General features: G+C 36.7%; 1 protein-coding gene across 1 annotated transcript in view; it reads left to right on the top strand.

Annotated features, from left to right (window-relative positions):
- atp10a (ATPase phospholipid transporting 10A) overlaps positions 1 to 25,016 on the top strand; it is a 69,819-nt gene that overhangs the window by 4,220 nt on the left and 40,583 nt on the right. The window contains exons 2-9 of the mRNA XM_079840936.1: positions 13,115 to 13,319; positions 15,420 to 15,505; positions 19,241 to 19,347; positions 20,666 to 20,797; positions 21,385 to 21,515; positions 21,754 to 22,006; positions 22,819 to 23,036; positions 23,128 to 23,322. Of these exons, the coding sequence (XP_079697062.1) occupies positions 13,115 to 13,319; positions 15,420 to 15,505; positions 19,241 to 19,347; positions 20,666 to 20,797; positions 21,385 to 21,515; positions 21,754 to 22,006; positions 22,819 to 23,036; positions 23,128 to 23,322 (1,327 nt within the window). The remainder of the gene's footprint in view (positions 1 to 13,114; positions 13,320 to 15,419; positions 15,506 to 19,240; positions 19,348 to 20,665; positions 20,798 to 21,384; positions 21,516 to 21,753; positions 22,007 to 22,818; positions 23,037 to 23,127; positions 23,323 to 25,016) is intronic.

Genomic DNA, 25,016 nt, shown 5'->3' with positions numbered 1-25,016 from the left:
GTATTACCCAATATTTGCACCTACAATGTGCTTTTAAAAGCTTACCAAAATGTCATGCTATTAGCGTAGCAACCTTTTAGTGTCAAACCTTCTTTGCAGAGTGTTCTTTTTGTTGTTGTTATTTTTTCTCAAAAGCCATCATACTTATGATGGTCAGCTTTTTTTGTTCTCCATATGTCGTTATGGTCGTCACCACGTTGAGACCATGTCTTTATCTTTGTAACACTCCGATTATCAGACACTATAGTTTCCAGAATAAATTAAGTAAAGGTGACAATGTTGTCTGGTGTAATATTGTATAGACCTTATGCTCCAGAGAAACACGCATGTAGCCATCTTTAGAATTTTGTCTTTGAACTTCCACTTTTGTGGTAGCTCTGTTTATTTCTACGGCATCACTGTCGAAGAGTAGCTGGTGAAGTGGAACGCAGGTTATAGTTGTTTATATCAGTAGTCCCATATTCATAATTATGACCAAGCACCCAGTTTACAGTGTCTACCATTGTTACATCATCAACCCATATGAGAAAAATGAAGAGGGCGCTGCAAAATTATAAGTTTCTCTGGATTTACTATTTGTATGTGTTTGAAAAGTAAAGAAAAATGAAAATGTTAATTTTATTCTATAAACCACTGACAACATTTCTTCCAAATTTGACAACTTGCCATGTTTTTTCTTGAATAATGAAAAGAAAACCAGTTTATATTAATTCCTAACAACAGAATACTAACTTTTTAGGGGGGACAATCATTCAATATGGGGAACATTGTCAGAGCAGCGGGAAGCTAGTTTTCTTCCAGGATAACCTTGTACATGGCTTGAGTAATGCTTCTCAGCAGATGCTCAATATGCAGTGACTGATCGGATTGGGGGCACGAACTTGATCGGGACATCCTTATTATAAAATGTTTTGGTGCCATTTCTTGAAAGTGTCTGTTGATTAGGAGAGTGTGTTTCCTGGTTGCTTTTTTTAATTATTTTTTTTTATAAGTTCAGTCAAGGTTTAGACCCGTCTCTGATGGCCTAAACACTCCCTCTACACTCTTAAAAATATAGGTTCTTTTTTGGCATTGATGGTTCCATGAAGAACCTTTTAACATCCATGCAGCATTTCAATTGTACAAAAGGTTGTTTATAATGGGAAGGGGTTCTCTACATTTTTAAATTGTTCTTCACATTATGAAAAAATGGTTCTGAAAATGGAAACCAAAATGGTTCTGAAAATGGCTGCAAAAAAAAAAAAAAAAAAAAATCACTGCAAAAAAAAAACCTTTTGGAACCCTTATTATTGTAAGATTGTAGGTTAGCAAAAGGTCATCTGTATATGGTAGGATATGTAGAGTGTTTGTACAATATGCCTAACATTGTGTGTATGTGTGTGTTCATGTTTTTCTCTCCCGGTGGGGACTTCAACCTGAATGCACACAGACTCGTGGGGACCTAAATTGAGCTTATAAAGTTTGTATAGTAAGTTTTTTGGAAAATGTAAAAATGCAGAAAGTTTTGTGTGATGGGTAGGGTTAGTGTAAGGTGATAGAATATACGTCTATGGAGAGTCCCCACAAAGATAGCGAACCGTGTGTGTATGAACACCTCCACCTTTGTGTGGTTATCACTGGACCAAGTTTTGAACAATTGGTCTGGGGAGTCTGCTATAGGTATTTTTTTATAGTTATTTGATGCTAAAAACTGGGGGTGTGACCCCCAGGAGATTGACAGCTTCTCTGAGTGAAGTTGTCACTGAGGCACTGACTGACTACTTCTGGGATTTTTGGGAGGAGATTGGCGCTTTAGCTTTAATTTCTACATTTCCATAACTGTTTATTTCACACCAACATAATGATTTGTTCTGCATCTGCGAGAGTGTGGGCGGGCTTTTGATATCACACCTCTACTTCCTGCTCTCTATTCCGGTCCCGAGATCACTACTGCGTAGACTCTGTCCCAAATCTGCGCAAGATGTCAGCGCCATATTCGGACCTCGGGAGGCTTCAGTTACTTCAGCAGAAGCCAATGAAGTTGCGTCGTCCATATTTTTTACGGTCTATGCTCTGTACGCAATTGGATAGTCCTTCAACCAATCAGACCACAAGAGGCGTCGACCCACAGCTTCTCTATCCGTCATAGTGTTAAACCCGCCAATAGCGCGCCAGGTGGATAAGCCAGTCTGTTATTGGTTCCCGCAAAGGTGTAACAGAAGCATAGGAAATGAATGTACAGATTTCCAGACTGAGTTGCAGGGCGAAATCAAATCGCCGGCAGGTCAGGCTGGGTTTACCCATTCTACCTCCACCTCTGACTGTAGACATATTTATGAAGTGCAGAGGATGCAAGCACTGTCTGTGGCTTCTTGTTATGAGTTGCTCTTCTGTTTTGACATGCTTACGTTTAAATTTTCACCATCTTAAATATAAATTGAAGGTTTGTCTGCCAAGCCATAACATTTCTCTCTTTTTTTGCTGATCGGCTGTGCGCATGATGGTACATGCATTTTATTCGGAGGGTCATCCTGTTTATACAGAGGACTATTTTGGGGGACACCTACACAAATCGAGTTCCTGTTTAGCTTCAGGGTATACACAACTTTGAGACATATCAGTGATTTGTTAACATTGCAGGGTCTCTGAGATGTCAGCACTCAAGGCAGATGCTCATGTTGGATGACAGGAGAAAAGGGTTATGTAAGATAAAAAATATTTTATGTAGCGGCAAAGTCTGTTTTTGATCATTGTGATGGGAACATCTTGAGTCAGTGTGGTTTTCTTTTTATTCAGGAAAATGACTAAGACCTTCATAACCTCCTCTCTGACAGTTTGACATGGACTATTGTGTGTTTTAGAGCGGTATCAAGTGTAACTCGTAAAATAATGCAAGTAATTTTTCAAGCGAGACAGAGGGATCAGGAAAACAATAGAAATGAAGGAGAAAGCGTCCCCTCCTTTCCTGTGTTCGGTGGGCAGCAGCAGGATCAAAAGACTTTCTATTGTGTTTCTTGCTGCTTTTTTCAAATGCTTACAACAAAAATATTGCACTGTTATTATGAAAATCTGTTTACAGTGTGACATGGTCTCCTGGGGATTTGGATATCAACACTTCTTTGAGAGTTGAGAGAGGACAGGAGGCAGGAATTCTAGGAATTTTGAGCTTTTGCTGGCTGAGATGGTTCAGGTTCACCTCGGATAATTGTAAATCTCTGGTACAGTTCTAAAATGGATATCTTTATGGAAGCCCTTAACATAGGCCTTGACTGTAGTCTGAAGGTTTTGTTTTTTCATGTTTTTAGCATGATAAGCCATTAAAGTTAAAATAAAGCAGGCTTTATAAAGTGATTATTTGCCCTAATTATTTATTAGTGATTATGTGTCTTAATTTGCAAATTTTTACACCCATTATGTTTGTTTTATTCTGCAGAAACACATTAAATTGATCAAAATAACAATAAAAAGTTACAAAAGATTATTTCAAATAAATGTTGTTCCTTCAACCTTTTGTTCAAGAATCCTAAACAAAGATGTATCCCAGTTTCCACAAAAATATTAAGAATTAAACTGTTAGTTTGTATTCAGAAGCTCAGGTTTTCAGAATATCAAAGGTTGTATTTTATTTAGATATTTTATTCAAGTCTTTGATCAGGTTGGTCTTGCTACAGTTTGACACACTTATGTTTTACGCAATTTTCGTTGACAAAGGCCTAATCCCATTTCTTCAAACGGAGGGTATGAGAAATTTCGCTGCATACATGGCAACATGTGGGGCCCTATGATTTCCGCGATGCGCAATTGTGGAATCCGTTCATAAAAATTTGATTTACTGTATAACAGAATTTGTCAAATTTGATGAAATGATAAAAAGCAGGTACACTTAAATCCAATTGCGATAGTGTCTGTGAATATTAAACCGCAAAAAAACCATTGAAATATGCATTCTGTGTGTAGTTTTATTAATTTGATAAAACTATTGTCTCAAATCATAAACAAACTAACTCAAAGGTCTTTACAGCAACCCGTCAAAATAAAAGTGCGGTTTAACTTGAAATTGTGACAGAAATATATTACAGTTGTACAGTAGAATTAAGCTATACATCTCAATGTAATAATAATAATAATGATGATGATGATGATACATTATTTAAATAAAAAATTTTCTTCCATGTTTTACATTTGACGGTAAAGCTATGTTGCAGCACTTTGTATAAAATGTCTGGGGGGAAAAAGTAAACCTTTTTAAAATAAAATTGTTGTTGTTTTTATTTAAATTAATTAGACATGTTTTTTGATTTACTAAATTTATTTAACCATTAAAATAGTCCAAATAATATATAACTGGTTCAACATTAAAATGTGTTCATATTTACGGTCATGTTCTTGGGATTTAAATATCGGTGCATCTCCTGACGTAGGAGCTAGCAACGGCGAATGATGATGTGTAACAGTGTAGTAGTGGTGTCCCATTTCTTTGGGGGAATATTTTCACCCCTATCTCATATAAGGGGTTTCAAGGGGCAAGGGGAAGCGGTATAAAATAGAATTGGAATTGGGCCTAAAATTGAAAAAATAACATTTTCGTTATAACAAAACTGACTAAAACTGTGTAAAAATGAACACTGGTTTTCAAATAATCATTGCGTTTATTGTAGCAACATTTTGGCATCCACAATTTTCCCTCGTTTTCCAATCTGCTCCCATGACAGTTCTGTCCCACTCAGTTTTTCCATGCACACTAGTTTCTGTCAGTGGTTAGAAGGCTTGCTCTGGGTGGTCTGTTGAGTTATTTTCTTTCTTTGATAACTGTATCATCGGCAGATTTGGCAGTGATGCGTTATTGGCTTGTGTGTAGGACCATTTGTATTTGCAGTAATTGTGTAAAGGGAGGATCCAATCTGCTTTTCTGAGAACAACCTTTGTTTCTGTTGACTAGATACACCCATAAGCCTTTATTCTGCTGAGCTGCTTGTTTTCTCTCGGAAGTCTTGTTGGTGGACCGTTTCCACATTGTATCGCTGGAGGAAATGACCTTAAGAAAGTTCAGTCTCTGTGGCCTTTTTATGTAGGACTCTGCCTGAATATCCACACGTCCCTGTTCCCAACTGCATCTCTTTGCACATTTCTTCCTAAATTAAGTGTTTTAGGATATTTTATATATTCCTCATGGTGGTAATGTGCTGCTCTTTTTTGCAATGTTTGCTATTGCTCATAACAGCTATTGAAACACTTGGATGTTTGCAAAAATGACCACAGATAATAATAATGTAGATGACACTTGAGTACGACCTGACCTTTTCACCATAGGTGAAATAAAAACAATCACTGATTCCTCATGGGGGTTTGCTGTTTGTGACACATGACTGCGCGCCACTTCGCATAGAGCCAGACACTTAAATTTAGAATGCTTGGTGATTATCTTTGTGAGTATGCCAAGAAAATTGCATAAGGAAGCACGCCCTGTCTGCACATACATTGCCTCTCCATCTGATGAATGCTTACATTGTAGCAGAGCTAAATCTCAATTGTGTTTTACTAATACTATTAGTATTGCTTGAATTATTAATACATGATTGTATTAAAGGGATCATAGACTTTTATTGAAAGAGTTTATTTGGGCAAGGCAAGTTTTTTTATATATTGCACATTTCATACACAATGGTAATTCAAAATGCTTTAAAATAGTCATACAATAACCACAACAGATGCATAAGAAGTACAATATCATGCATAAGAAATAAAAATAACAATAAAATCAGAGAAAATTCAGGGTGAATTTTAGCATTGTTGGTTGAGTTGTCCATGTATTGATTTGACTTAGACTGACAGTGACTGAAGAGTTTACTATGTAAGTGACCGTTGATGATTTACTGTTGATTAATTAATTTGTTACATGACTCTTTTTTTTTTTTTTTTTTTTTTTTTTTTACATTTTAGTGTTTATATTATAATGTTGAAGATTATTGTTATTGAACGCGTGCATTCTCCCAATTTGTGAGCAATTAGGGACTTCAACAAGTGTACTGTTCAAAACTTTTTTTTTTATCAAGGTCTCCACAAAAATATTTAGCAGCACAAATGTTTTTAATTGTAATAATAATAATAGGACATTTCTTCAAGCACCAAATCTGCATATTAAAATGATTTCTGAAAGTAATGGCTTCTGATTTGTTTTGCTTTGCCACCACAGGAGTACATTAAAATATATCAATCAAAATACAAAATTATTATTTTAAATATGTCGTTACTTTTTTTTAAAATTGATAAATGAAGCCTTGGTGAGCATAAGAGAGCATAAAAAAAATTACAAAATCTAAACTATTGAATGGAAGTATATTTGGTCATATTTTGGAAATTAACTTTTTCTCCCAAACAAAAAACAGCATGTTCTTTATTGTAGTTTTGTAATAGGCCCCCTACCTCCGCTAATTATATTTTATTTTGCCAAAAGCAGGCCAAATTTAGTTTTTTATCTTCTCTGTGAGAGACTATTCAGTTATGTCCAAAATGTGAACTTGGGCCCATGTCTTTAATGATTCAAACCGAAAATCACAGATGTGGATGTGATACAGACATGCCCTCCTTCTGAAAGAGCAACACGGTAGAGCTCATCCTCAGGGTTGAATGTGCTGTAACTGCCTGGACATGAATCAAAGCATTTCACAGCATCAGAGTCACTAAGGCCACATTCTCCAGAACGTTAAACATAAAATTAGGGATGCTCATAACCGGTTAACTGTCGGTGGCCAAAGAAATGTAAGTACATTTTATAAAGTAATTTAAGATGTTTTGAAAACGTTTGCTACATGTTTAAAAAAATATGGACTTTTGAGAGAGAAAAATATAAGCGTATAAGTTGCATTTTGTTATGTAAAATACCAGTAAATCAGGTCTCCAATTGAAAATTTTCTAGTGACCGATCACATCTACATTTTTTAGTTGGCCTAATTTCTTGAATTTTAATTGAATTAAATTGCATCAATTCACAGAAATTCAATTTGGCCAACTGAAAAATTTAGATGTGATCGGTCACTAGAACATTTTCAATTGGAGACCTGAATTTTTTTTACAGTGTAGGCCTAAATAAAGCAAAATGTTTTTTTAACTCTTAAACATGGCTGTAGGCTATTTTAGTTCACACAATAAATCCTTTTAAATTTACGGTATTCAGAACACAAGAATACAAATTTAATGTAGCTACATAAACGTCAAGTCAAAACAAATTCAGTTAAAGCAAATCCAAAAGTTTCCATATTTGTGATGTATTTGGATGCTAAACTATTATTTATTATGTAAACTATAGGCTTTGTACTTCATTCGCGTTCCAATATTGACGTAAAACATCATCCTTCACATGCGCAAATATGTCCATGGCATAACATATATTTTATGAATTGGAAAAATAAAATGAATAAAATAAAATTGGAGTTTGGTCACGAAGTTTGACTTTTGAGGAGAACTTTTAAATTGATATACCCTGAAACTGAATTGGTGAATTGTGGGCTCATGGTCATCCTTTCACTTATTTTCAAATTTCCTCTCTCTCTCACTAAACTCAATTTTCTCTTTTTTACTCTCTCTGACTGATCTTTTTGTTCATCCATGTATCAATCTGCCTGCTATGGATGTTCACAAGCCTCTCCCTCAAATTCTTTGTTTTAAGCTTTTACAGTGACCAGAATTATAGCTAGATTGTGAATTGCTTTCTCAATGCAACATCCCCATGACCACCCTAATATGTCTCTGCTTCCTCTCAATGACATGTTTATCTACTTACAGCTGGACACTGTCTGATACTACTGGCCCTCAAAGCCATGTCCCTGTAATCAGTAACACGGTTAAATATAGGTTCAGAGTTAATTTTAAGGTAATGTGTGTAATTTACACTACTGGGGGGGAAAAAATAGTCTAAGCCAAAAATTGCTAAATATTGAATGGTCTTTTAATTGTCTTATCCATTTTAATCACAACTCACTGGTCAGGAAATAGCAAGAATTGCACAAATAGAAACTTTTTACAGGAAGAAGAGTCCGTGTTGTTCCACTCAATGTTAAGGGCTTCAAACAGTTCACGAGTAGTTGAAAATATCCCCCAGGTCGCTTGAGTTTAAAGGTCCCGTTTTTCGTGTTTTTTTGAAGCTTTGATTGTGTTTACAGTGTGCAATATAACATGTGTTCATGTTTCGCGTGTAAAAAAACACAGTATTTTTCACACAATTTACATATCTGTATACTGCTGTTTTCACTGTCCTCAAAACGGCTTGAAAGATTTCCCTGTTCTATGAAGTCCCTCCTTCAGAAATACGTAACGAGTTCTGATTGTGCCAGCGGTTCCCGTGTTGTGATTCGACAGCAGCTTAGGGCACGCAGAGCGCACGTTACCGGAAAGGTCACGCCTCTCACCATAACGGGGATGCATGCGCTCAATGATCTCTAAGTACAGCGTCCCTGGGAAAACCAAACAAAGGTGACTTGACTCCGGGATGAAAATAACAGCGTCTCGACGACATGGCAACAAACAAACTATACGAACGCAAACGAACGCAACACTTCCTATTCTCCACGCGGGAGCAACAAGACCACGCCCCCTTTTTCGTGCGTTCTTGTGGGCGGAGGTTAGTCGACATACTGCTCTACTGACGTAATTAAAGCAGGAAATACCAGGATGTAGTCCTAACCATCCGTTCGCTGTAGGCTTTGAAAGGGAACTTCTGTTAAATAAAATATCTCGCTTGGCATTGAACTTTGAGCTTTATAATTTTACAGGTATTATAAATGCTCTAACAGCAACATTACACACTAACTAAAGTTTGAAAAATGGGATCACGAAGAACAGGACCTTTAATGTGAGACCAAATATTCACTATAGGGTTCAAATCTGGACTCAGACAAACCACGAGCCTGATAGACTTGTTCTAAAGCCACTTCTTGGTTGTCTTTGCAATTTGGGCAGAAGCATGTCTAGTTGAGAAATAACATCTGATCATTCCTCTTTAGATAACAACTTTTTATTCGTGGGAAGCAAGCCAATCTTCAATATTCTGCTGTAATCCAAAGCATTAAATGACTTTTCACAGTGAAGTAGCTCACCAAAACCAGCAGCTAAAACGGCTCCCCACACAATGACACCTCTTCCTCCGTGTTTCACTGTGGTAGAGATGCATTTATTATTATTTTTCTCAGCAGATTTTCGAAGGCACCGCTCTGGAGCATTCCCACACAACTCGTGATTCATCGTTCCGCACACAACTTTCCATATTCTGACAAAAACTTCATTCTGTCTTTGATGTTTTTCTGAGACAACAATTTTAAGAAGTTAATTTGCTTAGTTTACTAATGTCCTAACCAATAATTTAAGATAAATAGGGCCCTATTTTAATGATCTGAAGCGCATGGCGCAGGTCCACTTAGGGCGAGTCCGAATCCACTTTTGCTAGATTAACAACTGAAAAAAACGGTTGGCGCGGTCCAAAAGGGTTTTTACCTAGTTTTTTAATGAGTCGTGGGTGTGTTTTGGGCATAACGTGCATTAAACCAATCAGAGTTTCATCTCCCATTCCCTTTAAAAGCCAGTTGCACTTGCACCATGGCGGATTCGCTATTTAGCTACATGGTGGAATGTGCGAGCGGAAAGACTGAAATCCAGAAAGGAGTCCTTTTATTTTTAATATTTAAAAAAATGTTGTGTGCTGCTGCGCATGTGTAATAAGTAGAGATGCTCCGATCAGCATTTTTGGGGCCGATCACAGATTACCGATCACCAAGATCATGATCTGCCGATTGCCGATCACTGCCGATCACAGAATGGCAGGGGAATGGGAATCTTTTATCTATAATCTTGCAGAGTTTGCACCATTTGTAGAAATGAAACTAACTCTAAATTAACTGTATTGAGAAAAAACTGTAGAAATAGGCTAGAGTCAAGATCTTGAAGAACCACCAAGTGTTTATTTTAGAAAATGAGAACTTGAGGCTACTGTAGGCAGTCTTTCCCAAATAAATGTATATAATAAATGTATATAATCTCACCTAAATATTTTTTTTTCACAGAAAGTGAACTGCACAGTCTCCTGTGAGGGTTAGGTTTAGGGGCAGGGTCAGTGTAAAGGGATAGAAAATACGGTTTGTATGTTATAAAAACCATTACGCCTATGGAATGTCCTCACATTTCACAAAAACAAACATGTGTCTGTGTGTGTCTGTCTGTCTGTCTGTCTGTCTGTCTGTCTGTCTGTCTGTCGAGCGCGCGTGCTGAGCGGTTTGAACACTGGCAAGACTTAAGAAAAAATGCAAATGATAAACTTTAGCGACACTGCCTCGATTGTGCAAGTGGCAAATCCTGTCAACTGTGCAGCTTGATTTTAGTGCAGATGCGATGATATGAATATGAGCATTTTGAAAGTGAGAGAGAGCGCGCGCACGCGGTGATTCACTCGCGCTGTTTGTGAACTTACGCAGTCATTTGAAAACTTTCTGTGAGACGTAAGTTATTTAATATAGAAATGAATTGTACCTCACCTTCAGCATTATAATTATTTTACCCGTGCTGAAAAGAGAATGAGACGGTGTCGCTGCATGTCATGCCCCAGCTCTCACGGCAGGTGCGGGTTTTATGTGTCGTCAGCACGCGATCGGTTCATGAGATCGGCCTTTTTAGAGACCGCCGATCAATCATCCCAAAGCGATTATCGACCGATCGAGATCGGTTGCCGATCAATCGGAGCACCCCTAGTAATAAGCAGAGTGTACGCGCGTTGTGCACCCGCCTATAGGCGCATATTACTAATGTGCTCTTAAAATAACACAAAAAATACTGCGCTATTGACTTTGGCCCAGGTTTTTGTTGGTCAATGGTGCCGTCGTTTTCTGTTGCCTCAATTTAAACGCGTCAACAATGCGCCTGAACACACCTTGTTTTCAGACCAGCCATGGGCAAACAGATGGGCGCGAGTGCATTTGCCATTTAAACATGGCGCTGGATGTGTAAATGATAACTGCATTGGGATGAAATTAGCAATAAACGCTTGCGTCACGTCTAGCATTGAATTGAGCCGGGTGTATGATAGGGCCCGTAAAAGTTTAGTGTTTAGCCATTTTGGGCTTGGCGCTTTTTTTCTTTTCTTTTTTTTTCCCAGCTGCATTGCAAAAGTAACAGATGAAAATGTAAGGGGTTTTTAATGTGGTCATTTATGTGACCAAATATTATTATCCGTCAAGAGACTTGAAGAAACCTTCTGGTGGCCATCTTTTTACCTTTCCTCCTTTGCCAACAGGTGACTCCTCCTGTTCTTTCCCTCTTAAACCATGGAGTATTAATTCTTTCTCTACTTTTACACAAAATCGGCTTCAATAGTTGTGTACAGAGATCGCACTATGGTTTTTTGCCACGTTTTTCTGTGGCAGTAAAAGAGCCCTCTTATGTGTGGAAGGGCGGGAAAGGAAACAGAAGGAAGGTTTGTTTAGCAGTCTCAGAGAGCCAGAGTCCCTGCAGCCATGTTTGCCAAAGCCCTGTAATATTATTTTTGTCCTCCTGAAATAGGCGTCATGTTGTCCATCATGTTAGGCCGGCACTATGATGAACACTACTCCCACTTTTGAACACAGCACAGATGTGGTTTGTTTATTGTTCAGTTCTGTGTAGAGTTTGTTTGGTCTTGTTGTTTTTCACGTTCAGTCCTTATGGATATGTTCACTGTTAATGCAGGAAACAACAGAAGCATCCGAGGCAAATGACAAAATACGTTTATGGTAAATAAAGCAAAATGTAAAAATTTAACACCTTGTCTTTAGATTTTCTAGATGGTTCAGCACAGCTCACTGAATGAAAACAAAAGCCCCTTTCACACATAAAGTATTTACTGGTAAATTACCGGGAAGAGATCATGTGTGAACATGACCTTTTCAAAAATACCGGTAAATTGTTTCTGGCAATTTACCAGTAGGGGAAGTTGTAACCAGCAAATTATCAGTATGATACTGTGTGAATGCAGAATGAGGATTATACGTAAGAAGCACGTATGAGTTCAGAATGCGCTGAGATAAGATGTCTGCTTTGGGCCAATCGTGATTATGCCACGCTGTTTACAGTAAGCTCCGCTGCTTTTTAAAGGATTAGTTCACTTTTAAATAAAGTTTTGCTGATAATTTACTCACCCCCATGTCATCTAAGATGTCCATGTCTTTCTTTCTGCAGTCGAAAAGAAATTAAGGTTTTGGATGAAAACAGTCCAGGGTTTTTCTCCATTTAATGGACTTCAATGGGCTCCAAACGGTTCAAGGTCCAAATGACAGTGTCAGTGCAGCTTCAAAGGGCTTTAAACGATACCAAACAATGAATAAGGGTCTTATCTAGCGAAACGATCAGTTTCTGCAAGAAACCGAGCAGTATTTATGCTATTTTTTTTTTTTTTTTGCTATTAAAAAGCCAGAACGCTGTTGATTGTGTGAACAGCATGTCTGTGTATTTACCGATAAAGTCATTCTGGTCATTTTCCGGGATTGCTATGTGAAAGATGCCAAAGACAGATTCATGTATATTATTATTTTTTTATGTACATTCTGTCCTGATGAAGTTCTGAAATATTTTTTTTAACAAACATCTGGGTCTCTTTTATTACTGTGCCATTATCTCAATCAATGAATCTGAGGCTTTCTAGAATTACAACCATTTTTTTCTATCTTCATATTAGTAATGCTTGCTAAGGCTTTTCAAAACCCCTAACCATAAACTTTAGTGTACCTTACATGGCTCCATGTGGTAAAAATAAGAACTTTCCACACAGCAGATCCAGTTTGTTTGTTTGTTTGTTTGTTACAAACATATACAGTATTAGCATGAGACCCTACATAAGTAAAAAAAATATATATATATGTTTATCAGACTTGTTTGGTAAGATTTATATCATAATAATATTTTACACGCACTATTCGAGTCTCAGACCCCAAACTTAGAAATGGTAAGGTCAATCTCAACTTAACTTGAGGATTCATTTGAATGAATTGAATATTCAATATTGAAAAGCATGTATGCCTATGGGAAGCAGTGGTGTCTGTGAGATGAGAGCCTCTTTGCTTGGCTACATCAATACAGGGTAAATTACATTTACAGTAATGTTTTCTTGTGCCCTTTGTAGAAGTGAGAATCGGTATATGGAGAAATACTGGAAGGAGGTACGTGTCGGAGACTTCATTCGTCTGCGCTGCAATGAGATTCTGCCTGCGGACGTTCTGCTGCTCAGCAGCAGCGACCCAGACCGCCTGTGTCACATCGAGACGGCCACACTGGACGGCGAAACCAACCTCAAACAGAGGCAGGTGGTGCGCAGCTTTATCGACCTGGTGAGTGTTCAGGGCTGTGTAGTGTTTGCTATGAAAGTTGAGTAAAGAACTGAATAGAAGCATCCTGGTGTCAAGAAGAGTTAATATGATGATGTGTGTATTCAGCTGGTCTGCGTTTGCCCACTGAGATAACTTTAGTCAATTCACACCAAAGTCAAATATTCATTTCCCTTGGCACTGCTCACCCTGTCTATGCTACGTCCTAAGATGTCAATTAGAGAGATCTGAAAACAGTTTGGCAACAGAAACCGTATATATTAAAATATAGTTCACCCCAGAAAATGACCGTAATCTAACAAAAATGTCCATGCTGCTTTCATACAACAAAAGGGCCCTATATATTCCAAGTCTTCTAAAATCTTAAGATTTATGTGAGGAAAAGACATACATTTTGCAACATGAAGGTGATTTAGGGATGCTCGAGTCGATACCACTTTTTTCATGTCCGATACACTGCAAGCACACCTACATACCGCATAGATGTAGCCTATGACAAAATCTAGTCAATAGCTGTTTCCATCCAGTTGCGCCTTTAACTTATGCGCAAAATTGGAATATCACGTAAAACATTTGTGAAATAAAGCAGCGTTTAATCCCATGTGTTCAAGAGAACAAAATTGTCAATTCCTGAAAAATTGGAGCAAAATAACTCATAAAAATGGAAGTTCCTTCAATTGGGAAAGCCACTGTGGCTCTTTTTTTCCCTACATCATTAATGACTTGCGCCTCAGAGCACGCAGACGAAACGCATAAACGTTGTCATGTTATCTTGCATTCAGATGCCTGGTGTTTGGGAATGCAATCATGTGAGACAGTTCAGGGAGGTCATTATACCAAATCATTCTGATGACAGACTTTGGCTTTTTGACATTTCAGAATGATGAAATCAACATTTGAGATGCTGTGCAATGAAATACATCCACTGTTAAGGCAATGTCATATCATTTTTAGTTTTAGTTTTTAGTTTTTTTGCGCATTGAGGGATTTATTCTGTGAATGTGTTTTCATCATAGTTTGTGCGTTATGTGCATTCTTATGGGAGAAAAAAAATGTATCAGCCTCAATTGAGTGCATACATTTTTTTATTTGGTTTCCATCCAGCTTTGTTTTTTGTTTGCACAATGCACATAAAAATGGGTGGATGGAAAACATAGCTAATTTAAGTTTAGACATCTAACTACTACATCTGGTGAAATCTTGATTTTAAAAGCTGCAATTACAAATGACTACGTGTTAGTAGGCAACCTTCTTAATCTTATAAACAATACATTCGTGATAGTACTACATAAATATATGCACAATAAAAACCATTTTTGTATGGTGCAGAATTTTAGGACTAGTACAGACATGATAGATAAGATATAACGAATTATATAAAACCCCTCTATCTGCAATAAAAAGTTCATAACAGTTGGAGAACAAAACAAATGTATTGTGTGTGAAAAACTGAGAATGTTACATCTGTACAACAGTTTACTAAGCCTTTTGCATTTACTCTGTGAATAAGGAGTTATATCCTCTACTCCAGTCCAATAGCGAGTATCAAACCATTCAGAATCACCAATAAACGCCAGCAAAATACAGTCGTTTTAAACAAACGCTCAGAACTTTATGTTCAGATTATGCACAATAATGGGAACATTGGAACATCTCGGAGAGATTTACCATGCTCTCTCTTGTAACTGAACGCGATACACTGTTTGAAGATGCTAAATAGAGAATTACATTTTCCAGCTGCTGCGAAGGGAAGAGAATTTTCAAAAATTAATATGGTGTCTGTTCCTCAAATAAAGCAATTGAATGGCTTCAGAATACTTGGAATATAATGCACTAAACCTTCTGTGGTGTCCTTTTTGTTTTAGCTTAACACTAACAACCATGAGTAACGCACCGTATCTGATTTTTATTGGTCCTGTCTGACCGATATCCAATTCCAAAACAATACAGATTCAGAGTATCGGCTGCACCGGAGTACTGATTATTGGATCGGTGCATCCCTAGGGTGAATAGATGACACTATCTATTGATCGTTTATAAAAACTTTAGCTCTTTTATTATATTGTTCAGATCCCAAAATGCAAATATGTTTTTCATTTGCAGGACTGTGAGTTTGACCCATTAAAGTACAACATCATTATTGAATGTGAGAAGCCCAACAATGACCTCAACAGATTTCGTGGATACATGTAAGTAAAGTTTGCATTTATGGGTATTTACTTTTATTGGTTCATAATTTATTGCCCTACCTAATTTTGAAGAAAATTGCATAAACTATAACCCAGCAGTCTTAATGTCATGGAAATGTCATGTCAGTGTGCATTATATATGTGTATTGTGAATTAGTTTAGCTCTAACAATATGTGTGTATAGCTAATAATGTAATATCCCATCCCATATCCTAATTTGGACTCTTTTCCATAAGCCAGTGGTCTCAAAATCATCACCTGTAGGGCCGCTGTCCTGCAGAGTCTAGCTCCAACATCTTCCAAAACACCTGCCTGGAAGTTTCTAGAAATCCTGAAGACCTTGACTGACTGATTCAGGTGTGTTTAGTTAGGGTTAAACTCTGCAGGACAGTGGCCCTCCAGGAGCCGAGTTTGAGACCACTGCCATAAGCCATTTAGATGAAGCAGATCTTTCCATTGTTTTGTTTTGCTGGCAGTGATTCAAATTCCATTTGGTTCTTGAGATTTAAATAACCAGATGAATGATTATTTTGTGATCCAGTTTAATATATTTGTAAAGGAGAGACAGTGTGTATTTCTCTTACTCCAGCATTATTCTTATGACTTTACAACCCTGTTATTTTACCCAATTACTCTACCTCTCACCAGTAGCGTTCTCTGTTGGAGAACTGTGGGAATGGGTCACAAGGTCTTTTATTTGTTAGTGGTTAATATTTGTAGATGGCTATTAATAATGCTGCCATACTGCCGTTGAAGTATGTGAAATGCTTTAGATGCCTGCAAAAATTATATTTTAAGGGTCATTCTACAAAACGAGTGTCATTTGTGACCCTCATTTATATTGGGTATTTACTGTAACAACAGTTGATGCAAAATTTTAATAAGTGATACTACAGACACTTTTCTAAATGTATAAAAACATCTGTAAAAATACACATTTTGATGAGAACAAAAGTTAGCATTTCGTCTTTATTCTCCCTATATATACTTGCATATTCCTGTAGATACTTTGTGTTGTTTAATAAGGCTTCCCCATTTATACGTTGTCCCCATGTTTTGCGTTTCACTGTTAGTCATATTTTTTCTTTACTATAATTACTAAATTAAAGGATAAAATCATTGTTTTCAAGAAGTGAATTCTTCAAGGAAAGGTTTATCAATTTATCTTCTGTTGTGTTATGATTTTCAGTAAGGTTAAAATGTCATCCGTTTCCATGATATTGGTCTATTGCCATGCTATAGGAAATAATTGATAATTTAAAAGTTGATATTTGTAGAGAAATCATCATTCTATTCTGAGAAGCCAACCCTGTTACTTTTCTGACAGTATAAACACATTTATTTGATGAAATGTTTAATATCCTACGAAATTGTTATTTTAATCACTTTATCAAACTGTAAAATGCACCGTTTCATAAAATGATCCATGCATTCCTTGTATTTTCACTTTTTAAAAAGGCTTGTTAATCTGGTGTTTAGACTTTCAAAGTGTGGATTAAGATTATTCTCTGTTTATCTAAATGATGGCTAATGCATACAGGTCATAGGTTTGGGATTAGCATTCATAATATATTCAAGCAGACTGCTGTAGCAGTAGTAAAACAAGAACTTTAGCCCAGTCAAGGCTGTGCAGGTTGAAGTATATCTCCCGTGTTTAAAAGAAAACCTGCTGCACATGGTATGGTAATGACAGCAGGGCCAGTGAGTCAGCTGACAGGAACCAGAAGGATTATGACATTTATTTCCCTGGATGATAGAGAACAGATGCTTCTGGTGTGCTGCCAGCTTTTTTGTCCAGTTACCACAAAGTGGCTTACTGGAGCATAATGCACGATGGGCGCCAAGGACTGTGCCTTGTTGGAGCGACAGCTTATTGCATTAAGATACAGTATCATCCCAGCTGCTGAATATGTGCAGTGCAAGCTAAGGAGATAATACCTGGAGGGCATAGGCATGTCTGCAACCAGGTTGTTTTGTGCCAGTCACCTTAATGGTAAATACTATGCAACTAATGCCCTTCAAGTGGAGTCAAAAATATTGTAATTTTGAGTTCCGAGCACATTGAATGGCCAAGTGAACAAGTGGAAAACTCGTAATTCTAGCTGATACACGAGTTGCGACGTTGGAAGGGGCATGATAACTTGAAACATTGTGTCTTGAATGCGTGAATCCTAATGAATACTTGACTCAGAGGTATGAGTTTCCCAGGTGCACTTCAAGCCAGCATATTTACTCTAGTGCAGCAGAAAAATGACATGCTGACAGCTGACTGACTGATGACACCACACGAACAGGTTCATACGCAGCTACCCTGAGCTGTGATGTGAAAGTCAGCAGACAGGGAAGAACATTTCAGTCCATTACATCATTTTAAAAGCCCAAAAAAAGAAAATGATCATCATTTACTCACCTCCCATGTTGTTAAAAATCTGTATGACTTTTTCTTTTCTTCTGTAGAACACAGAAGACATTTTGAAGAATGTATAAACTGTTTTTGTTCATATTATGAAAGTCCGTGGTGTCCAAAATATTGACTTTCGTTATATTGACAAATCTTTAATTTTTTTTTTTTTGACAATTTGATATGTTTTGTGTGTGTGTGTGTGTTGCAGAAAAATAATGTTTTACAGGTTTAGAATGACATGAGAGTAAGTAAATTGTAATTTTCATTTTTGGGTAAATACATGCCTTTACGAGCCCTCCAAACAATTGTACACAAGTAAAACATCTACTAGAATATAATGAAATATTTGCAGTTTATATGTTGCTTGTCAGAATACATATGCATATGAATGATCTTCAGCTTTTTGCAGGCATATGATCTAAGCATATACCCCTTGACTAGCCAAAAATGTACCCCTTGGTGCAAGCTAACAAAGAAACCAATGGCTCTGAGTTTAACCAGAACCGTGATTGACCGCATGGGGCATGTAGACAGCTTATATATCAGGTCTGCTTTTAAACCAGGGCAAAGCTCAAAGATTAATGCACTACTAGGGGATAAAAAAACTTGCCTGGGGCTGTGTCAGATAATTGACAAATGAAGAGTTCACAGATGTAATCCTGAATTTAGCACTGGGATTAGTGCTTGCATTAAAGCTTATTGAGCTCCCACCACAGGTGTTTAGCATTCAGCGCTCATTCAGTGTGAGTTAATTTGCATTTGCCACCATTTTTTATCAGCAAGCTTAGCCCTGGGCCCTCATGAACTTTTTCCTGGTGTTGGAATTACGTGGAACATTTGGATCAGAGGTCTCGTTGGATTTAAGATTTTATTCCTTGCCTGCTTGCCACTCCTCTCTCATTTATCCTGAGAATCTTTTCACTTTGCTCAGTTCTTTTATGACGCAGCTTTGGGGTTTTACAAAAAGTGCTGCATTGACTGAACGCGAGATCCAGTTGGCCTCAGGGCTTTACCTGTGTGCAGTGCCGTTTTAGTGAGGTCATGGCTTTACTATTGATTTTGTGCTGAGAAAGAGGGATCCTGAGGGAAACCCTGTGGACTGTCAACGATGATGGATCGATGTGGTCAACATCAAGGGATGCAGAATTATGTGGATATCCCTTGGCAATGTCCAAAACATATGGTTATAAAGGCCAGTGGTGTTGGCTTCCAGTTGTAAAGTTCTAGCAAATGAGAACAGAGGAATTCAGATTAGAACTAGATTATATATAGTCCTCATTGATGTTGTATTATAAAGTGTGACGAATGAGCCTGTGTGATGTGTATGACAGAATCCATCGCAATGGGAGGAGAGACGGCCTATACAAAGACAATCTGCTGCTTAGGGGCTGCACTATCCGCAACACAGAGGAGGCTGTTGGAATTGTCATCTATGCAGGTACGCTGCGTCTATGTACACTACAGTGTCATTTCCAGCACATCTCAAATTATGAATTTTTTAAAGTCCCCCTGTAGTCAATACTTTTATCCTTTAAAACTCATCTTGGATCTCCAAAATGAAATATTTAAATGTTTTTTCCTTTAGAAGAAAAATCTTCATGCCTTAAAATAGCTTGAATGTAACTCTACACCCTTGCTTCATTTAGTAAACGTGGACCCATGAATATGCAAAGTAGCCCCGCCTCCACTCACTCACAAGCTCAAATACCCACTCTGTCAACTTTTACTAAAGTTAAACACTGTAGTAAACGCGGCAAAACGATATCGCTCTTTACAACGTCGGACACATAATGGTAATTAATATGATTAGCCTTTTGCTTGACTACGTTATCAAAGAGCTAAAAATGTGTTGCTAATGTTACACAAACCATGTGACCGTTCGCCATCTCAGAGTCAGACAGCTGCCTTCTAAAAATCAGCATCCTTAGAAACGCTTTGAACAACTTAGAATGTCAGTGGGGAAACGCATACTCATTACATTGTAATATACATCGTATACATAATTTACCCGCTATATTGCTAAATATACCGGATTTTTTTATATCAATATACTGGGATAACCTGGCTTCTCTTGAGACTCCCCTGCTTCACTGCATAGTTAATAATATGCCCACCCGCACGATGACGTGATTGGTTACAAGGTAGTTTGTGACGTCAGAAACACCGTCGATTTCAAACTGCGTTATGGAGACCATCTTTGACTTTTTATTTTATTGCTATCCCAAAATGCACAGTTAATATTTGCACACTTTTTGCGTAACCGACAAATTATGCGGCTTTATTGGAAATAACGTTCCATTTTAATATTTTGTTCAAAAGGGATATTTTCATTGATTTTCTTCGTGTCATTCACTGACAAATTTGTAACAAATTACATTTGATTCAAAATTAATGATTTGTGAAGGAAATCTGTGTAAATAGTGTTAAATGTTCAGATATAATGAAATGGTTCATCATTAGTTTTTTAATGTATTATTTTATCTTGGATTTCTGTTTTAATATTTTAACTTTTTTCACATTTTAATGCGTGACAAAAATACAAAAAAATCTTTTACATATGGCATTTGAAAAGAAGCACACAAAACAAAAATTATGGTAATGTCTGCTATTAAGACCGCAAAAAAACGTTGTAGTTTGTCAAAATTTGCATTTTACCTGTACATACAAATATACAAAAAATGTTAAGCGATTGATCATCTAACTGGTACAGCTCATATTATCTTTACAAAAGTGTTGTGCTTTGTTCTGATTCTCAGGTCATGAGACAAAAGCAATGCTGAACAACAACGGCCCTCGTTATAAACGCAGCAAACTTGAGCGGCAGATGAACGTAGACGTATTCTGGTGTGTCATTATCCTCCTAGTCATGTGCCTCTTTTCCGCCATTGGTATGTAACACTTTTCATCAATACTGTTTTTTTATTTTTTTATTAATGTAGTATTGTAAGCTATTCATATTTTCATGAAGATTTTTAGAAGTTGTGCGTTTATATCGGCTATTTTAAATGTGTCTCATCCCATCAGAGTCCGAACTATCTGTATAATGTTAGTTACTGTACTGTTAGTTACTGTTTTAAGTCTTGCTGTTATATCATGTGAAGCCGCCAGATTTATGTGTTATGAATACTTTTTTGCATCCATCAAGTCCCAAATAAAAACAAAAAATAATCAAACAAAATGAAGTATTCAATTAAGCATGTGGTAATGTCTATTTTGGGACAAATTTAATTGCATTTCAAGCTAAAATAATTACATTGTAATGCCTGTTACCATGATAAAAAAAAAAACTCCTGCGGTTGATGAATGTATCTGACTTGAGGAAGTTTTAGAGAGGAAGCAGTGGTTTAACTGTTTTTGGTTTCCTTGAACATTTTTGATTTCTTTAACATCTTCAGTGTCTCTTGAATGACAATACCCATGATTCCGTTTTACCTGCTTTATATAGTCAAGCGTTTGTCTCTGAAACCTTCTTTAGGACATGGCCTGTGGATGTTTCAGTACGGAGATAAGAGGCCCGTCTTTGACGTCCTGAGCCCAGAAGGAACAGACATATCTCCAGTGGTCTCAGCCATTTATCTCTTCCTGACCATGATTATAGTATTCCAGGTGAATAGCAAGTGGTGTGAAGGGAATGTTGCAATATGCTTTAGAGTCTTTTATGTAGAAGAATTCAAAATCTATTTAATTTTTCAAGGAACCGTTCGATTTAAACAATGCCACAATAACAATTTTGGGATGAACTGTTCTTTAAATACCTGTCTTATTGAAGGCTCAGAGTGGTAGTTGAAATGATAACCCTATGAATCTACACCAATCTCTCTATTTCTCGTTCTCTCCTATGCAGGTGCTGATCCCAATCTCACTCTTTGTTTCCATTGAAATAGTGAAGATATGCCAGGTGTACTTTATCCATCAGGACATGGAGCTGTATGATGAGGAAACAGACTCTCATCTCCAGTGCAGGGCTCTGAACATCACAGAAGACCTGGGCCAGATGCAGTACATTTTTTCTGATAAAACCGGCACACTCACAGAAAACAAGATGGTGTTTCGCCGATGTACTGTGGCGGGAGTCGAGTACTCTCATGATGCCAATGGTTAGGATTCTCACTGTCTTCAGTGCCAACACAAGGGCTATTGTAGTTCTGTAGACACAACATTAATTCTCTGTAAATGAGCTATATGTTGTATAAATAATAGTGCTGTCAATCAATGTAGTATATAAAATTCATCATTAATTATTTACAGATTTATTTATGAAAGAAATTTAATACTTTTATTCAGCAAGGATGCATTCAGTTTGCTCAGTAAAGACATGTTTTAATGTTACAAAAGTTTTCTCTTCCAAATAAATGTTGTTGTTTTTTTAACTTTTGAAATTGTCAAAGAGTAAAAATTAGGGAAACATTTTGTGGTTTCCACAAACATATTAGGCAGCACAAAAATAAGAAATGCTTTTATTGAGCACCAAATCAGCATATTATAATGATTTCTGATCGATCATGTGACACTGAAGACTAGAGTAATGGCTGTAATTTAGCTTTCCTGTCCCAGAAATAAATTACATTTAAAATATATTAAAAGAGGAAACCATTATTCTGAATTGTAATATTACACAATATTACAGTTTTTAAATAAATGCAGCCTTGGTGAGCATAGGAGACCTCTTTTAAAAGCATTAAAAACCTTACATAAATACTATACCATAGCTTGTGCTTCTAAATTAACATGCAACATTAGCAGCCTTAATAAATATATAATGTAATATTAAATGTATTGGTGGTTTACTCCCTCTGCAGCCTGTGCCTCAAGTAGACCATTCAAATACAGGATGAGTATGAAGAAACGCCTTAGGTCTTCCATGAAGCCCAAAAGTTTCAGATTGCCTAACAAAGTGTCTTTCCCACAGCGAGGAGGCTTGCTATGTACCAGGAGATGGATTCAGAGGAGGAGGACTGTACATCTCATGGTGGAACTCTCCCACGGCGGGACAGCGTCACCAGTCACCAGAGCGGAAAAGTGGTGTTGCGATCACAGAGCACCAAATCTCACCGTCGCACCGGAAGCAGAGCCGAAGCCAAACGGGCCAGCATCCTGTCCAAACACACTGCCTTCAGCAGTCCTATGGTTAGAAAGTGCTTCCATTCCACATTAAGCTTGTATTGCTCAGTAACCCAATGCTTACTAATTTTCAATTTTTATTTTATTCGTTTGACAGGAGAAGGACATCACTCCAGATCCCCAGCTCATGGACAAGGTCAATGAATGTAGCAGTCAAATGGAGTTCATGCGTTTTCACAGTCAACCCATAAACCAGATCCCCCCTGACCTGTGTGACATCTTCGACTTTTTCATCGCCCTCACTATCTGCAACACTGTTGTTGTGTCCTCACCCAATCAACCCAGACAGAAGGTAAGCAAACAGTAGGGATGCGCACAATTAATCATTTCATTAACATTTAAACGGAAACCCACACTCTGCTCCCCCGGAGACTAATTCATCTATGAACAGTTAAATCCCATACTCATTGCTGCTAAAAGCTAAAAATAGTTCGGGTATATGTGATGTGCTTGCCTTGCATTATGATCATTCTATATTAAACTTAAGCAAAGCTAGACATTATCAACATATTTATTCAAGTCAGCTGAATCAATAGGCAGCACAGGACCAATAAGTTCAAACCTAATAGCCTATGATTAACAAATATCCTCAAATAAAAGTTAGTCCATATAACTGTACACATGATGGGTGGCAAAATTGCAAAAAAATTCTTGACGTGTACTGACAACTATACATTATTTAAGTGTATTCTCGTCATTGGGATGTTGATATAGCAATTGTTTAAGTGTCAAGTAAGTATCATTCATAATGTTTCTTTTTTTAATCCAAAATAAAATTTCATACCGTATTGTCCCTCATAACCGGTAGTATAACTAGCCTATAAGCAAGCATAATTGTTATATAGGAGATCAAAATTAAGTGATTGTGATTTTTGCTTCAGATGTCCAATTTTCAAAAAATGTGACCCTGGACCACAAAACCAGTCATAAGTCGCACGGGTATATTTGTGGCAATAGCCAACAATACATTGTATTGGTCAAAATTATCGATTTTTCTTTTATGCAAAAAATCATTATGGTTTTAGGTTACACTTTATTTTAAGGTGTCATTGTTACAGAGAAATTATACTAAGTAATATTTAGTAACTACATGTACTTACTATAGGGTTAGGGTAGGATTAGGATTTGGTTTGGGGTTAGTTGCATGTAATACATAATTTGCTGTTATTACTATGGTAAGTACATGTAACAAATGTAACAAGGACACTGTAAAATAAAGTGTTACCGGATAGTAAACATCATGTTCCATGAAGATATTTTGTAAATTTCCTACCATAAATATGTAAAAAAAAAAAAAAAAAAATTATATATATATATATATATATATATATATATATATATATATATATATATATATATATATATATATATATATATATATATATATATATATATATATATATATATATATATATATATATATATATATATATATATATATATATATATATATATATATATATATATATATATATATATATATATATATATATATATATATATATATATATATATATATATATATTAGTAGTAATATGCATTGCTATGGACTTTTTGCACCCTCAGATTCCATATTTTCAAATGGTTGTATCTCGGCCAAATATTGTCCTTTCCTAAGTAATTATTTATTCAGCTTTCAGAAAATGTACCCTTATGACTGGTTTTGTGGTCCTAACAAAACCTGCAATTTTAGAAATTCACCAAAAACGCAAATTAAAGAACACAGATGCAGCCGGATCATTCCCATTATGACCTACACAATCTACCAAGAGCAGCGCAAATTAGTGTCTGGTTTAAGACCTGCTTTTTTTTGGGCAGTAAAAAATGGCGCGTCTGCGTCAAAAATACATTTTGCGTCTGACTTTCACAAATGCATATGCAATAAGATCAGCTGCAAAAATAATTGTCCACGCCTTCTCAGCGCTAATTTTTCATTGCGTGTCTTTTGTAAATACTGATAGTAACCAAAAGACGATTTGTTCTTGC

This window comes from Gobio gobio (genome assembly GCF_949357685.1).
Source record: "Gobio gobio genome assembly, chromosome: 17".
Taxonomy (NCBI): domain Eukaryota; kingdom Metazoa; phylum Chordata; class Actinopteri; order Cypriniformes; family Gobionidae; genus Gobio; species Gobio gobio.
This window is presented reverse-complemented; position numbering and strand designations above follow the sequence as displayed.